General features: G+C 34.9%; 1 protein-coding gene across 5 annotated transcripts in view; it reads right to left on the reverse strand.

The window, feature by feature from the left end:
• The window catches only part of Eya1 (EYA transcriptional coactivator and phosphatase 1), a 163,423-nt gene that overhangs the window by 93,788 nt on the left and 51,552 nt on the right, over positions 1–18,083 (reverse strand). For all 5 annotated transcript variants that reach the window (XM_023722405.1, XM_023722403.1, XM_023722401.1 and 2 more), the window contains 2 exons: positions 10,975–11,057; positions 10,377–10,563 (listed from right to left, as the gene is read on the reverse strand). In XM_023722405.1, the coding sequence (XP_023578173.1) occupies positions 10,377–10,563; positions 10,975–11,057 (270 nt within the window). The remainder of the gene's footprint in view (positions 1–10,376; positions 10,564–10,974; positions 11,058–18,083) is intronic.

Below are 18,083 nucleotides of genomic sequence, written 5' to 3' on the forward strand. Positions count from 1 at the left end.
CTCTCTCTCTCTCTCTCTCTCTCTCTCTCTCTCTCTCTCTCTCTTTCTCTCTCTCTTTCTCTGTAGTACACGGCTTTGAATACAGAACTTCACACTGAGCCACTGGCTCCCACATCATTTTAATTTACAGAATCCTGCTAAGTCCCTAAGTTACCCAGGCTGGGTTGGTATTTGTGGGTGTTTTGCTTCAGCCACCTAGAGTGATGAAATTACCACAAAAAAATCTTCTTTTAAAAGAAAAACTTGTTTGGGAAAGATAAAATGAATCCAGAGAGAGGAGAGTGCAGTTCACACAGTTTTTGTTTACATTTTAACTTTTCTGCACATTGGACATTCTTGGCTCAGTGGCGTTGAGGCAGTGTGCTTTCCAATCAAGAACTCAACTTAATCCAAGCTTCCAGAGGGTAAATCTCATTGTTGTCATGGACTTTGCCTTAGTTTCAGTTCTGTAAAATGGGGCAGAATAGTTCTGTATCTCATAGAGGAGGCTTAGAACTAACTGCGTTGATACAATAGAAATGAAAGAAAATGGGAGACATGCATATGTGGATGTAGGGAAAAAAGACTGCAGGCAGGTAGGCATGTGTTTGTATAAATAAACTATATGCTTGAAACTACTACAAAAGCCAAGGGGCTAGGTGCAGAAGGTCAGAGGGGAGGCTTTCTCTTCTTTGTAAGTATTTCTGTGTCTTTTTGACAGCATATTTCTTTTACTATTGAGTAAATTTTTATTTTTTATTAATTAATTAATTTATTTTTAATTTTTTTGTGTGTGTGGAACCAGGGATTGAACTCAAGCCCTTGCAGATGACAGACAAGTGCTTATTCCACTGAGCCATTTCCCTGGCCCCTCTAAGTAAATTTTTAAAATACGCATTATTACATATTTTTATAAAGTTTACAGATTTGAGTATTAAACTCAGAACAAAACTGGTGGCCGTGAATCTACCACTATTACTTGTACTTGACATTTAGTCCAGCATTCACTGAACTACCCAATCCCAGGTTAATGAGGTGGAAGGATGTCAAACAGAGGAGACTGCATGTTCCCTTTCTGAATTCCCCAGATAAGAAACCGGAATCAGTCCATGCCAATGTCCTTTAACTTAAACAAGGTAACTTGTACTCTGCTGTGTTGGTCCCATAGAATGCTTGACATTTTGCAAGCATTTTAAATAAGGAATCTATTAGTTATAAAAATATGTATAATAAGAAATGGTAAGTAAACTCACTTAATCATTCATGATGTATTTTGATTCTTTATGTACAAATTTTATGTCATACAGAAGTATAAGAAAAGCTGATATCTTGGAATCCAAGATACTAAGTACTGACTCTATAAGATGTCTGACTTCTAGCCAAATAATTAAAAAATTAGACAAATGCATAAAAAATGCCAAAAGACAAAGCTCTTCACTTGTAAAAAACGAAGTCCAAAATTCAAAGGCAGCAAAACTTATTTTTATTATTTCTTGACAATATAAAATAAAGAGCAAACTGTACTTCCATGAATCTTATAATCTCATGAAATTTAATACAGTATAATCTCTCAAAAAAAAAAAAAAAAAGAAAAAGAAAAAGAAATGCCATCATGGCCAACAAATACAGCAACCTAACACAAACATCTGTTTTCTTTTCTCACATCTTAATAGCCTGGCTATTTTAGATACAAATATTTGTTTTGGTGACAAATGTTTCCAAAAGAGTTAGTTGAAACTGTTGCACTGAAACGGTTTATTTTTGAGCTGAACAAATTGCAAATGTTTCCAAAGTCCATAGGCATCTGTGGAAATGCATTAAGCATGGCCTACAGATTTTCTAAATGGTTCACTTAGCAACGTGTAGGCATCGTGCTGCACGCTCTTGCAAACCTCTGGACCAGGGCCACTGTATGCTCAGAGGCATGTTAGGGACTCCAGACAAGACCAGATCACCCACATTTGGAGGGAAGATGTCTGGCTGCTCAGCTTTTCACCCTGTCACCCCGAGTCCCTCTGAGAGCTCAGAGCTCTGCAAGTGAACAAGAACGTTCCTATTTTTCGAGCACTTTGCTCTACTTTCTTGTGCCTTGGCAGGGATCAAAGAAGTAGAGGAACAAATTGTTTCCCATGCAGATTGAATTCCCTCTTGTACAGATTTTTCCTCAGTCACTTGAAATTCAATATTGGCAAAATTCCTGTACATCACCTTAACTGCTAAGTTGTCTGCATGCAGTCAGCCAGTGTGAAGGCAAATTTCAACATTAAGAGTCTGGTAAGAAATTCAAATGAATACGTTCTTTGAAAAACTTTTCTGACATTCATACTAAAACTCAATCCTAGTAATTGTCTTTTACTTCACATTAGCCTAAAATGTTTTATTCATCATTTATCCTCTTTTCCTTGATTGCCTTGGAATATTTTAAAAACACATTGCTAGAATCTTTTCACCAAATCTCAGCATCAAAATTCTTCAACTTACTATCTAATGTTTATCAAATGTTAAAGAGCTATGTTCCTCATATTCCTCATCTGTAAAATGGGGATAAATAGGAGGGAGCTCACGGCTATGTAGTAAGTCTGCACGTGATACTTAATGCCAATCTCTAAGGTAGAAGTTATATTTTACTATGTATTAGGATTATAACTATGATAATTATTATAAAATGCAAAAAGACATTGTAGACCAAATAAATTTTTAAACCAAATTATTTAAATATGCCCAACAACTGGCTTATAAGTGAGTGTTCACATTTTGATGATTCATGAGTCTTCTCTCAAAGAAAACAATGCTTCTAAAGAAGTAGCATAAATGATATTTAGAGCAAAGTAAACTTATTTTTAAAACTTTCCTTAGGAAAATACTGTCAAGTTGTTAAAATTTTTATCATTTATTTAAAAAAAATTATTGTGTTGATAGTAATCTATCCAAAGTTTTAAGACTTCACTACAAGATATTCCAATCCATGCTACAAGTGTTAGTGAGCATTGAAGAAAATCACTGATTTAGTAAAGAATTTTTTCAAAGAAATTTAAATATGAGTAAAACTCACTTAAAATTTAAGGTAGTCATGAATTTAATTGTAATAAAAGTTGATTCTGAGCAAACCTATGCATAGTAAATCCTAATACGTTGTAAAATATAACCTAATTTCTTTTATAGCTAATGGAATTTTGCTTTATCATAGAATATATGTCCAGGAAAAAACATTTTCTGATAAAAGAAAGTCTTTAATTGATAGAATATGAATAATGGGATAATTGCAATTAATTATAATGTCATCAAAATTCTAAGATTCTTTTTCTATTGTAAGATGTCTATAATATATGCTTCACTAAAAGACAAGGTTCCTATGGTAATTGAAGTAAAATCAAAATATTCTGAAGTTAATGAAAAAGAAATTTTATTATATATAGCCAAAAAAGTACATAAAGGAGAATTTAGAGAATTGAATGTATATATTAGAAAAGATGAAAAAAACTAAATTAAATTATCTAAAATTTACTCTTAGCAAACTAAAGAAAAGTAAGTTAAATAAAAGTAAGTTGAGAAATAATGAAGTTAGGAGAAGTCATTAATTTTTTTTAAATAGAGAAAACCACCCCATTGTATTTTTAAAAGACGAATTAACAATTTAACCTCTAGCCATGTTAACCAAGTTGAAAAGAAAACACACAAGCCACTAGCATAAGAAAATGAAAGCTATCAGTAGAGATCCCATGGATATTAACCAGATAATAAAAGAATTTAACGAAAGTCATATGTCCATAGATTGGATAAAATAGATGAAATTGACCAATTCCTTGAAAGACAACCTACCAAAATTCACTCAAGGAGAAACAGGTAATCTTAATAGATCCAAATCTATTAAAGAAATTAAATCAATAATTAATATTCCCAACAGAAAGCACTGGCCTACATGAATTCACTGATGAATTCTCTCAAATATGCAATGAAAAAATGATTTACATTTTCTATAATCCATTCTAGCAAAACAGAAGCAGAGGACAAACTTCCCAATTCAACAAAGCCAGGATTAGTACAAATCTAAAAATCAGATATCAACATGACAAGCCATAAAACCATAGGCCAGTATTTCTCATAAACAGAGATACAAAGATTAGCAAACCAAATCTAAGAACATATAGAAAGAATTACACATTAACAAGAGCTATTTACAGTGATCAAATAAAATTTATTTCAGGTCTGAAAAGTTGGTTAAGGATTTGAAAATTTATCATGTAGATAGGCTAAAGAAGAAAAACTATGATCTTATCTACAGAAAGCATTTGACAAAGTCCAACAGCCATTCGTGCCAAAAACTCTTGGCAAATAAGAAAACAGAAGCTTTCTCAAGATCATAAAGCCATCCTAAGAAACCTACAAGTAATATTATACTTAATAGTGAGAAACTAGATGTTTTCTTCTAAGATCAAAAGGTGACAAGAATGTCCTCTCTACTATTATTCAACATTAACCATGGAAAGGTTTGTAATGTAATAATATAAGAAAAAGGAATAAAAGATACACAGACGGGGGAGAAGTAATCAAACTGTCTTTGTTTACTGGTAACAATAACTTGCATAGAAAACACTAGAGAATTAACAGAAAATTACTCTTGAATCTATTAAGTAATTAGAGCAAGGTTGCAAGACATAAAGCAACAGATAAAACAATACTGATTTCTTATGTACCATCAAAAAAAAGAGAAAAGAAGGGAGGAAGTCAGGAGGGAAACAGAAATAGGTACAGGTCTAAAACAAGTGTACGAGATCTATAAGAAGAAAATTGCAAAGCTCCAGTGTGTGGGGAAATCAAAGATGTAGATAAATGCAGAGATATTCCACATTCTTGGATGGGAATATTCAACATTGTAAAGATGTCAGTTTCTCTCAATTTGATCGATAAATTCAACTCAATTCCACTTGAAATCCCACAAACTTGCTTGGTGAATACTGACATACTGATTCTATAGTTCAAATGTAGAGGAAGGGCTGGAGAGATAGTTGGGTGGCATAAGTGCCTGCCTGACAAACACAAACACCTGGTTTCGATCCCCAGTTCCGCATACTATGCCAGCCCCAGAATCCCAGGCGTGCCATGCCAGCCACCAATACTGAGCATGGTGGCAATGCCTGTAATCCCAGCACTAGGGAATCTAAGACAGGAGGAGACCTGCATCAAGAAAAACAAACAAACAAACAAACAAACAAACAAATAAATGTAGAGGCAAAAGCCTAGACCAGTCATGGCAAAACTTTTACAGCTTTCAAAGATACAAACAGTCTGCTTTACATGTGTGCCATAAATTCATCACTACTGCCCTAAACTAAATCACACAATTTTGAAAGATAATAAGAAAGCCATTGGACTGATAATTTTTACTTGAAGATTCACTATTGAGATAAATGAAGTATACATAAGGTGGAGGTTTAAATTTTAAAAATTTGTTGCTATAAATGACACATTGCTATTAAGACTCCCCCAAATGCCCCCCCACTTCCCTCCCAAAACACTTATCCCATCATTCTTGCTACTTTCTGAAGCAATTCTGGAAGTCCTCATTTGTATGTGTCTTTGTGAGGTGTGATTGAAAAATTCAGGGAATACTGCTGCCGAGTGCCACACAATGGAAATGCAGGCTCATGAGAACATTAGTGTGGGGGCCAGGGAGATGGCTCAGGGCAATAAGTGCTTCTCTGGCAAGTGCAAGGGCCTGAGTTCAATCCCCGGTTCTACACACACACACACACACACTCACACACACAAAATATTAGTGTGTCCTCACCCACCTTATTCACTAAATCTGGCACTGCACAACTTCTGACTCTTCCTTAAAGTGAAAATGTTCATGAAAGGTAAAATTGAATTGATTTTACATTGAGGCAACTATGGCAGCACACCTATAGATACTTATGAAAGAGGACTTCTAAATTGCTTCATAAAGTGGCAACAATAATTGTGTTCAAGGTGAGAGGAAGTATTTTGAGGGAAATGTGCTTCTACTGTAATAATTTTTTTAATTTAAACATTCTCTGCATTTTACATTCATACTTCATAGTAAAACATGATGATGTCAGTGAAAAAATAGGCAGTAGAACAGAATGGAGAGTCCCTAAGTATAGCCACTTATGTCAAATGCTAGAGGTAACTGATTTTTGACAAAGGAGTAAATGAAATAAAATAGAAGAAAAAAATAGAATATTTCTATAAATGATGTTGGAACTATACTGGATATCTACATTTTAAAAGACCTATACCCTGGCCTTAAACAAAAATTACTTCAAGTGGCTGGTGAGACAGCTTAGTGGACTAAGGATCTGCTTAGGCAAGCAGAGGGAATGGGGTTCGATCCCTGGTACCATGTGCTGTGCCAGCACCACCCCAGGCATGCTGGGCCAGCCACTGAGTCTGGTTGTGGTGGAGCACGCTTGTAATCCCAGTGCTGGGGAGGCTAAAAACAGGAGGCTCACTATGATCCTGAGCTGCATAGTGATGCCTTGTACCAAACACATAAAATAAACAAATAATAAAATAAACAAAATATATCAGAAACCTAAGCGTAAATGTGTAGATGATAACACAGGTAAAATCTAGGTGTTTCTGCTTTAGCGACAAGATTTTAGATGCAACATCAAAGTGCACTTCATAAAAAAATTTAATGTTATAATTCATGAAAATTAAAAATTGCTTTGTGAAAGACATTGTCAAAAGAAGGAAAAGATAAAATATAGATTGCAAAAACATATTAGCAAAACACATTATGTGATAAATGGCTTACATTCAAAATACATAATTCTTAAAACTCAACAATATTGAGAATAAATTTATTTCCCTGTATCTTATTGCCTATCTTTTATTTTTCTCTGTTTATAGTCTGGATTTCTCATACTAACTATGTGATGTCTAAGCTTGTGTGTTTTGATTTATGTCACTAAACATCATGATCTGAAAGTGCACCCATTTTCCTACAAATGACCCAAGCATCCTTCTTTATGATAGTAGTACTCCACTATGTATAAATGCCACTTTCTTCATCCATTCATCTGTCGATGAGCATATGGGACACTTCCAAGGTTTACCATTATGAATTGCTCCACCGCAAGTAGAGCTACACATATATTACCATAATATGATGCTATTAACTCTCTTGGAAAGACACCTAGAAGGGGGATACCTAGGTAAAGTGGAATTTCTATGTTTAGTTTTTTGAGGAATCTACATACTTATTTACATAGTGGCCATACTAGTTTACATTTCCAACAACAAGGAAGACAGGCTCCTTTTCCCTGCAGGCTAACTAGCATTTCCTAGTGCATCTCTCTAATAACTTGTGATGCCAAAAATTTCTTCATGTGTTTATTGATTTTGTACTTCTTCTAAGACATGGATATTAATTATACTTCATTTTTATCTTAATACTGAGGAAATACAGGTGCATGGAAATACTGCACATTATCATAGGCTTAAAAAACTTATATTGTAATAGCTTTAAAAGTATACAACAAAAAACAATTCAGTCCTTATTAGTTTACCTTGAAACCACCTCACAAGGTTCTCTCTGTGTGTTCACCACACCATAGCAATCCTATGAACAATGCCAGCACACACACCAGGAAGCATGACACGGGTACAAACACACCTGTAGACTTTTCATAGCTGAATAATATCAAGCGAAAAAGTCAAAACCTGGCCATACATAAGGCCAGAAAGTGGCTAGAATCTAACTTTACAATAGTATTAAACACTCACTATAAACCCAAGAGACTACTAAATTAAGAAAACACACGCACACACTTGAAAGTATTTCAAGAAAAATAGACATTCATTATTTTAGCTACTATTTCTATCTCAAAACAGAAACCATTAGATTATCTATATTAAACAATTCTATCTAGTTCTTTTACTTTATGAATGTATGTATTTCACCATCCAAATGTCTTTTTCGTTAAGAACAAACCTATAATTTCATATATGACTATTACAAAAGGTGCGTTAAAGCCAGAAAATTTTGGCTAAATCCATAGTCTTGTTTAAATGTCAAAACTAAAACAAAACCCACATCTTTGAAATTTTAAAGCAATCCACATATTTTCTCCATGTGGAAACTCAGTGGACTTTCCACTTCTGATTGTAGAATGCAAGAAAGACTGATTCATAAACCTTCATTTTAGTAAGAAGTAGTAATTCTTACAGTAGATTTCTTATAGAAATCTAAAAAATATATTTCCCTGATTCAGTTGACAATGAAATAAATATTCAAGTCACTGAACATTTTTTTATTCAAAAGCTAAAATACAATATTTATTTTTGTAAAATGAAAAAAAATCATACATACATTTTGAAATTTATAATTTTGAATTATTTCCCTTGGAGCAGGGCTTGCGCCTGTCCATCCTTGTGTAACACAGCATTCCTTGTATACGTTCAAGACAAGGTCATGTTTCAGGGGCAAACTCTCATGACGTGACTGAGCAGTGAAGCTCTAATCAACCTCTATTTAAGTAACAAAATTGAGCCTTAACACTGTAACCTGCGTAACAAAATATGATGAATTGAGCAAAACTCTTCGCTTGCTCATTTTTCATTTTATTATTTCACAGCCCATAAAACATTTTTCTACTTTCAATCACCTAGATATTCTCTTTTCAAACTGTCTCTTGTCCTCAAGAAGCCTTTCAAGGTACGGATGATCGTATGAATACTTTCTCAAAGTTGGGAAAGCCATGATTTTTCCTTATGATACATATTTAAAGTTTACAGACATAGAGAGGAAAATTATATAAAACTTCTATAGTAAGCACCATATATCTTAGTAAAAATTTTATCTTTAGTGTGATTAATAGAAGTGAAATTTTGTCAAAAGACATAAAAAGACACATATATCAGTTACATTGATGCTGCATTTACTCATGCTACGTGAATGAGGAAGAGATTATTGAGTTTGTTTTTTGGAAATAAAGATAAATGGGATGCAGTGATCCAAGATGAAAATGCGTAAAGCTGAAAAATGCAGCAAAAATAGCAATCATTTGGATAACAGGACAAATTGAAGAATGATGTAATTTCATTCTTTAGAATAAAAGTGTCTGCATGTATTGTTTTTACAAAAGAGGAAATATAGAACACAGGAACTTAAAGGATTGGGGGCACCTGTTAATACTTGCAAATTACCTCTGTAGTCAACATTTAAATTAGCATCAGTCAGACAAAACATTTTTATGATTATGCAAATCAACTAGAGCTAGCAGTCATAGTACATCAGCTCTGGAAATAGGCAAGAAGAAAGCAGAATTCTTGAGGTGAATAGCTTATCAAATAATCTAAGAAAGCAATAATTACAGTTTTAAAAATTAAAGCAAGGAGAAGTACAAGAGAAAAGAAATGTAAGTGAAGAACAATTCAGGAAACTAAGAACACAAACTGAAGAGTTCTAGAGAGAAAGAAAGAAAGGAAGAAAGAAAGAAAGAAAGAAAGAAAGAAAGAAAGAAAGAAAGAAAGAAAGAAAAGAAAGAAAGAGAATGTGGAAGACATAATATAGGAAAATGTCCAGAGGTGGAGAGGCTGGCATCTGAAAGGCCATCAAGGGTCCTGCGGGAGTCTGAGAGCTACCACACCCAGATGTGTGACTGTGAAGCTCACAGGACACCAAGAGTGGAATAGGCATGGCAGGGGCTCTGTGGCTCCTATGCTCAGGCCTTTGATGTTGACTCAAAGTTTTAACCTTCAGAAAATGTATTGCTTTTTTTTTAAAAAAAATGTTTTTTCACTTATGTATTTGGTTCAGAGTCTCACTGTGCAGCTCAGGCTTGTAGTGATCCTCCTGTTTTCGGCCTCCTCAGCACTGGGATTACAGGTGTGCCCCACCACGCCCAGACTCAGTCCCTGGCTCAGTGTACCCTGTGGGTGGGGCCAGCACAGTGTGCAGGACTGGGGATTGAATGCCAGTCCCTGTGCTTGCCAAAGCAGACGCTTAGTCTGCTGAGCTATCTCACTGGCCCTTGAAAATGTATTGCTTTGATGAAAGACATTAAATATTTAATGATAAATATTAAATTCTAGGTAATACCATTTATTTTAATAGTCAAAAGATGGTATGAATAAAATACAGTTTATGTAAAATGGCACAAATTATATTTCTAAAAAGTTACATGTAAACATATACATATAGCTCAAAAGTTGAGAATATTTATAAATAAGATATCTATTTTACGGGCTTTTAAGGCTTACATACTTTATATTACAATCAAACAGCAATAAAGCAAATTTCACAACTATGCTGCTTAATTTATGTTTAGCTCTTACCAAAACTTGCAAAAATGTGCAAGCTCAGCACACACATATGACTGTAGGAAAATGCTCCGAAACCACCAGGACTAGTAAAGGCCCAAGCTTACCTGCTGTGGGGTCAGTAACTGCTTGGCTCGTGACGCCGGAGGGCGGCTCCTGAAGCTGGTAGGTGGCATTGGTGGATGGCGTGGTCGGGCTGGTGTTGCTGCTTGTCATGTAATGTGCTGGGTAGGGGGAGCTGTTATAATACTGTGCGTACTGCCCCTGGCCAAAACCGGGATAAGATGGGTAGTCCTACCGAGTGAAACCACACAAGAGTAAGTTTTCAGAACATGTTTGCTTTTAATTTACATTTCAATGTTCAATTACAGATACTTGTGTTTCTGTTACTTTTCTGCACTGACACAACCAAGTACACATTTACTGAAGAGCTCAGACTGCACCCAAATTTTATGTAAGATGATAAGTGTTTCTCATATGCATTCTATTCTAGAACACATTACTAGTAAAATTAAACTCATCCCCAAACTAAAGAACTTCCCATAAAAGACTGCAAGAGATATTTTTAAAAGGAAATCAAACAACTATTGAAAAGCCTAGGAGAGATCTCATTATAGTTTAATATATAAGCAGATCTTTCTTCATGTAATAAAATCATGCTGTATTTAAAAATATTTCAGAAGTTAAATTGGCTTTTTAGATTACCTGCTGTGAACTGTTAAATCCAGAGGAATTTGTGAGTGAATTATTTCCTGTATATAATCCTGATGATGTTGTAAAACTGCTACCTAAAACAAAATGAAAAGAAATATAGCTCACCAAGCTACACAGAATAATGTGACTGCCAGCAGACCTCATCTAGGTGAGGCGCAGTCGGAGCTTGCTCAGTCTTCAGTGCTAGAATTCTTTGCCATGAATAACACTCTATTTCCTAAAATGGTCAACCATTTTAATTTCACCAGGGGATGAAGGATTAAAAAGTAAAGAAGTTTAGATTTTGGATTACAAGGTTAATAAACTGAGGACAAAAATAGACATTTGGGCAAAACAATAGACATTGAGTTTCCTATTTCAATTTGTAAAAACATACTAAAATTTCTCCGCTCTTTATATGAAGTATGCCTTGGTAAAGAGATGGGAACAGAAGCAATGGGAAAGAGAGGTAAGATGTCACATACAGTTTTTAAAAGAACATAATCCTTATGTAATATGAACATAAATAAAAATGAAAATTAGTAAAAGAAAAAAATATTCCAGAGCATAGAAACAACTCCTACAAAGCAACAACAAAAACCAAATGAATCTAATTTTAAGAATGAGCAAATCACTTGAGCAGATACAGTTCAAAAAGGGGTGTACAAATAACTAAGATACGAGAGCACACAGAAAAAAGAAATATGCATGATGTAAAATGAAGGGATCTTTAAGGTCCCTGGGATCTCAAATACTGTAATACCACTTCCAAGAAATTACAAGGATTTGAGGTTTCATCATTTACATGGTCGTTATAATGGCCCACTGGGAAAGCTGTGTCATTCATTCTTTTCACAGAACACCAACTGGCGCACTCAAAGGACTTGTTACAACAAAGACTGAGGAAGGAAATAGCCAGCGTTCTATCTACTAGTGCTGCCATGCGAAGGCCCGCACTCTGCTTGTCGAATGCCCTTATTCAAACATTAAACAGTAGCCACCATGCAGAATGAAACATAAAAAAGACCAAATCTTATTCTTTTCCTTCACATTATTTACTCTCTTACTGTCAACCTGTAAAAAAACAAAAATATACTCTTCTTGATTCTCCTATTTGATCATTTATCCTGATTATCTTTGATGATCTCTCCTATGAGAGATTTTTTTTTTTAAAAAATCAGATCATGGCTTGACAATTTGTAAAAAAGAAAAACTATGCCCATCAACTGAGGAATGGATAAAAAAAAGATGTGGTTCTTCTTTAATACAGTGGAGTATTATTCAGTCATAAAAGGATAAACTTTAGACATTCCTAGCTAAATGGATGCACTTTAAATGAAATAAATTGGACATATATATGTAAATATTGCATCATTTTTCTGCTATGAGAAACCAAAAGTTTAAATAAGAAACAAAATATATACTAGATACTGTGAAGGAAGAAGAGGCTATGAGGAAAAGGAATGGGGGAGGAAGGGAAAAGAAAAATGTGAGAAAAAAGGATAAAATGGAAAAAAAACTTTATGAGGAAGGGTGTTGAAAGGAGAAGAGAGGAGGAGAATGGGTGAAAAATGAAAGAGGAACTAAGATGAACCTTGTGCAGGTACAAGTGTGCTATGATGAAAAAATTATTATATATAAAATTACATATAATATATATATATAATTATATATCTCAAATAAACATAGTAAATATTTTTAAAAATAAAAGCTCTTTATAAATTGCCAAACAAAGGCCTAGGGACTTGGCTTATCAGTAGAACACTTGCCTAGTAAGCTGGAAGCCCTGGATTTAGTCCTTGGAAACAAAACCAAAAAATAAACCTCGCCTATAAATTGCAAAATGAGACTCTAAATAGGCATGAGATTTCTGCAGTTCAGTTATTTAGCTAATGATTGAGAAATTTTGTCTCCCATTTATCCCAGGAATTTTGCTGTCAGGAATTTACTCTATGGAAAAAAAATAATTGATTCAAGGAGAGAGTTAGCAAAGATGTCCTACAGTGCTGTTTCTAACAACTCGATCCAGAGGGCACCCCCAAGTTCTCAGAAAGTGCTATTTAGAAAATGGAATACAAAGAAATAATTACTGATACTTCGTAACATGGAAAAGTCTCTTCATATTCTTTTGTGAGAATAAAAACAAAACAAAAAAAGTATTTTTGTTCATCTCATTAGAACACCAAAATCTCACATTATCTCTGAAATATTCAACCTATACTCAAGTCATACTAGCATTTTATTCCAAATAAGCGGACAAGGCAATAAACACATTGGTAAACCCTGGCAGAAGCCTTCAGTATGAATTTGTGACTCACGGGTGATGTCACATGGTAGCTGGTACAGTACAATCCTTTGCCTGCTACTGAATATTTAATTACCGATTTAAGAATGAGAAAAATAGGTTTGCATCTTTAGTTCACCAGTTATGAGTTATGTGGTCCTTGCCACTCAAAGGTAGAATCTGCTCACCAACAAAAACTCCACTCCATAGAATTCTTAAACATCAAGTGTAATGATGATTCACAAAACATAATGATCAGCACTAAGGGGGGTGGAGGCAAAAGGAGCACAAGCCGTGCCCAGTCTGAGAAGATTCTATTTCAAAGTAAAAAATAAAGGGTTAGGAATCTAGTTTAGCAAAAAGTCCTGGGCTCCATTCCTGTGTGTACTACAAAACAACAACAACAAAAAACATAATAAAAGCTTAAGTCACACAAAATGAGGCATTATTTCAAACACCAAAAAACTTTTAAAATTCTCCTATTATTAAGTGCATTTTCCCAGGGCCAGGGAGATAGCTCAGAATAATAAGTGCTTGCCTGGCAAGTGTAAGGTCCTGAGCTCAAACCCCAGTACCACACACACACACACACACACACACACACACACACACACAAAAGTGCATTTTCCCTCTTTTTATTTTCCCAAATTAGATAGAAACGACTTAATATCTTTTCATATCTAAAATTCATTTACTTTTTACTTATCAAACATCTATGAACTCTGAAGACCAGATACAAAAGTTGTTATGTTATTAAGAAGGGGAAATATTACCTAACAGAGTTTCACATTTAGTTATCAGACAGGTTCATATTTGAGGTTTCTTCATTTGTACAATTTTGTCATTTGTTCATAATTCCCTGAACACCTACCTCAGCTAAGAGGTGTTACAGCACTAACACTCCACCACAGACATCAGGGCTTCAAGCACTGGGTTGTACAGTGCATGTGAAAATCACATATTTGTTAAACATAAATGCAAGACTCCTGGTGATAATTACATAGGAATGAAAGAATGACTAAGACATAGTCTGGGATCTCACAGGACTTATCAGGATGATATCAGTTTTATCGTGTTTTATAAATGTTGCGCCTCAGGGGCATATGATTCATTCCTCATGTATTTGTTGGTCAGCGAACAATTAATTAGTAATATCATTAAATATAAAGCAAAATTATAAATGATAGTTAAGCATTTTGAAATCCTTTGTAAAATGAAACTCAAATTTCTTTTGGGTGAGGGTGTACTTCTTAAAAACTTTAGCCACTACATACATTTGATAGCAAAACTTGCTTTGGGTTATGACCTGTTCTTTTATTTAAACTATACATTTTTAGTTATAACTTGCTACTTTCATTTAAATGACACATTTTGAGCAATAAATACTAACCTCAATAATCCCTATCCACCAAAAAATGAATAAGATATAGAAAATATATTTTAAAATGGATGTTTTCATTCCATAAGTTATTCCCTGGAACAAAGTAGGAAAGACCATGGAAGCTATATTGGCACACACAGGCCACTAGGGTAGGACCAAGTAAATCACAGTTCAGTGCTCCAAATTGTACCCAAGTGACTTTCCAGACTTAATACTACTTCTAAGACTGTACATTAGCTGGAATTCAACATAAGTTATATTCATTTACTGGCTGACTGCAGCCTGAGATTCCATTCCATTTAGTGAGCTAAAGCTGGAGTTTAACAGCACCCCAGTGGCCTTAGAGACTTAATGCAACTTCCAAAAGGACCTCACTTGCTTCAGGGTGAGGTATACATTCTGGAGAATCAGGCTTAGGCTGTCTTCATTTTTCACCACCGGAATCAAGTTTACAGGGCTGCCTCCCCTGTCCTGGTAGGGCTTGGCACTCAAGAGAGGCTCGTGTGGGCCAGGCCAGCAGCATTCGATTTCTACCACGGCTTCCTATCCTTGGTTCTCAGCCATCGCTGTGTGCAAAAGTGGAAAATCTGTCTTTCATGGGTATGACAGATCTGTCACTCTCTTACTTTGAAAAGGAACGTGCAGTGGCTCCCTGTAGCCTCAGGATGAAAGGCAAACTCCTTACTTATTTGTTAGGCTTTAGCTGGCCTGTACCTTGTTTATCTTTTGGACATGTTTGGTCTCTGCCCAGGAGCCCCTATCCTCATTGCACACCCCTGCTTAACACTAGTGAACTGGCATGCAGTTCTCCTAAATGCTGCTTCTTACAGCTCTGATATCCTCCTGTCAAATCCTGGCTAACTTTTATAACTTCATAACTTAGCACAGGCTAAAAACAGCTGTCCTCCAAAAAGTCCTCCAGACCCCTCCTCTTCTCAGTCCCCATTTCTATTTGTTTTCCTACTTCTAGATTGGTCAACTGGATGATGCATATACATTGTAAAGAGAGGTATGCATCATTCAGTTGACCAATCTGTCTGTCTCTGTGTGAGCATATACATAAATGCTATTCATCCATGACTTGCTAACCAGCATTTAAGATAATTACTACTGGTGAAATAGCCAGTAAAATACACACTAATTAAAATTAATTCATCTCACCCCTATAAAACAGGCTAACAACAAATACTGGATTTTTTTTGCCTGACCCATAAAACATCTCCAGAGCACAAACTATATTAACAGTAAAAATAGATAATGCCCACGAGGTACCACCTATATATTATTAAGGAGTATACTGACCTTTCCACATGTTTTGTGTTCTGCAATTAGATATTATAGGGAGTATCAACATTTTTCAGATAGAGAAGCAGAAGGTTAGCATAAGAGAACATAGCTTCTATGACCTACAAACTTGTATCATGTTACCCTCACCCCCTCCCCACTTCTTCATAAAACTATCACTCTTATTATCTTTGCTCAAAAGTTCATCTCCACCTTATGCCAGCGTTCTTGTGTAGTCTTCATGACTTTTTGGAGTGAATAAGCTTTCCTCAAGGAATAGACTCATGATACTCATTTAAGAAAAGCAGCACAAAAAAGACCTGGCATTCTTTAAAGGAAAAGCCCAAGCACTTAAATGTTCAATTTATCAATATTATTATATTGGGACTTCAGCCATGCTATGATTCTGATTTTCCTTGTGAAGATGGGAGGGAGAGATAGGGAGCCATTATCTTTATCATAATAAATACAAGGATATATGCATTTATGCTTTGTTTTAGCATGGAGGTTTAGGGAAGTGGTTGCTAAGTTACTTCCCGAGAATCTTCCTGTACAGGCCCCTATATTAGTCCAGGGTGTGGTAACTGCCGTCCTGAAAACTCACCCTGCTTAATGCTTGTTTCCCCTCACTCATGGCATCTCTCTGCTTGTCTCCATTCTTCCAACTTCGAAGGCTGGCTCCATGTCCTATCTTTCCAATAAGTCTTCCTTGACTATGCCTGTTTGTATTGATTTTAGCTTCTAGGAGCTTCAGCTCACTAATATTTGACGTCTTTTTCCTCTTTACTAGACCAATCTTCCACAAGTTCTCTTTAGTCCTGTCTTCATCCCTATCCTAAGTCCTTAGGTTCCTCTGCATATTTATCACATCTGTTTCACACAACAATAAATGTGAGTACCACGTCTGACTGTGTCTTTGAAGGGCTTCATCTCAAGTAAACAGAATTATCTGGAAAAAGAACTGTCACTTGAGACTTCCAACACAGTGCAAGGCACTGAAGGTTTCCGTGAGAACCCAGCTTCCTAAAGGGTTAGCTCTAAGGTTAAGAGCAAGACTTTTAAAAGTTTTGCAGAGTGTTTTTGAGGAAATGGTGGTAGTGGTCAGTTTGGAAGGCTGATTTTAAGGCTCACAAAAGAAATCAAGAGAGAAAATCAATACTTTTATTTGTTCAGGAATAAATTTTATAAAGAAGGAAATTTTTTTAAATTAAAAATATAGAAATTAAAAAACAAGGAAATAAAATATCAAAAAATAATTGAGCTTATAGTATCTCAAATACTATCTGGAAGACAAACTACTGACTTTGTATACTTTAATGGCACACAAGGGGTTATCCTTTAGAGATCAGATATTATGTACTGCATACTTATATGAAATTGTTGAATTATCAAATTATATACATCATAAATTTGTAAGATTAAAACATTAATAAAAATGAAGAGAGATTTTGATCATAATTTCTGATTTAAATTATACAAAGATTATTAAATGTAGGACCTGTAGGCATGTTCTGGATGCAGCCAAAATATTTTTCTTATCCTCAGGAAACAAAGTTCAGCAGAATTTTAAGTTAATTGCATTTTTAAGTTGATTAAATATCATATATTTTGAACACATTATGAAATCTCACTGACTTTACCTTTGAGTACCACTGGGACCCAGAGATGGTATAAGGACTATACACATATGGTATCCTAACTGGAAGTTCACCTGGTTAGTCCAGCTATTGGTACCCTAATTATATAGTGATGCTATGGTACAGACACTGGGCTCTTAAGAGACTACTCACTGTTATCCCATACAACAGTGATATATCAGAAGCATATTGATGAAAACAATAATTCTGCTTGCATATGAAAAACTTCAAACTCAGAACTTCAAATTTCAAACAACACTCTATGTTGTTAATTCGTGTGGAGCTGACTTGTGTATATGATGAGAGATGAGGTATAGTTTTATTCTTTTGCACATGGATACCCAGTTCTCACTAATTATTGAAAAATGTTCCCTTTCCCCAGTAGGTATTGTCATTTCTGTGAAAAATTAGTTGACCATAGATTTATTTATGGGCTTTTTATCCTGTTTCATTAGTCTATATGTTCACTTTTAATGTCAATACCATGCTGTTTTGGTTACTGTAGTTTTGAAGACTATGCTAAAGTCAGATAGTA

Source organism: Octodon degus, unplaced genomic scaffold (genome assembly GCF_000260255.1).
Source record: "Octodon degus isolate 3935 unplaced genomic scaffold, OctDeg1.0 scaffold00091, whole genome shotgun sequence".
Lineage (NCBI taxonomy): Eukaryota > Metazoa > Chordata > Mammalia > Rodentia > Octodontidae > Octodon > Octodon degus.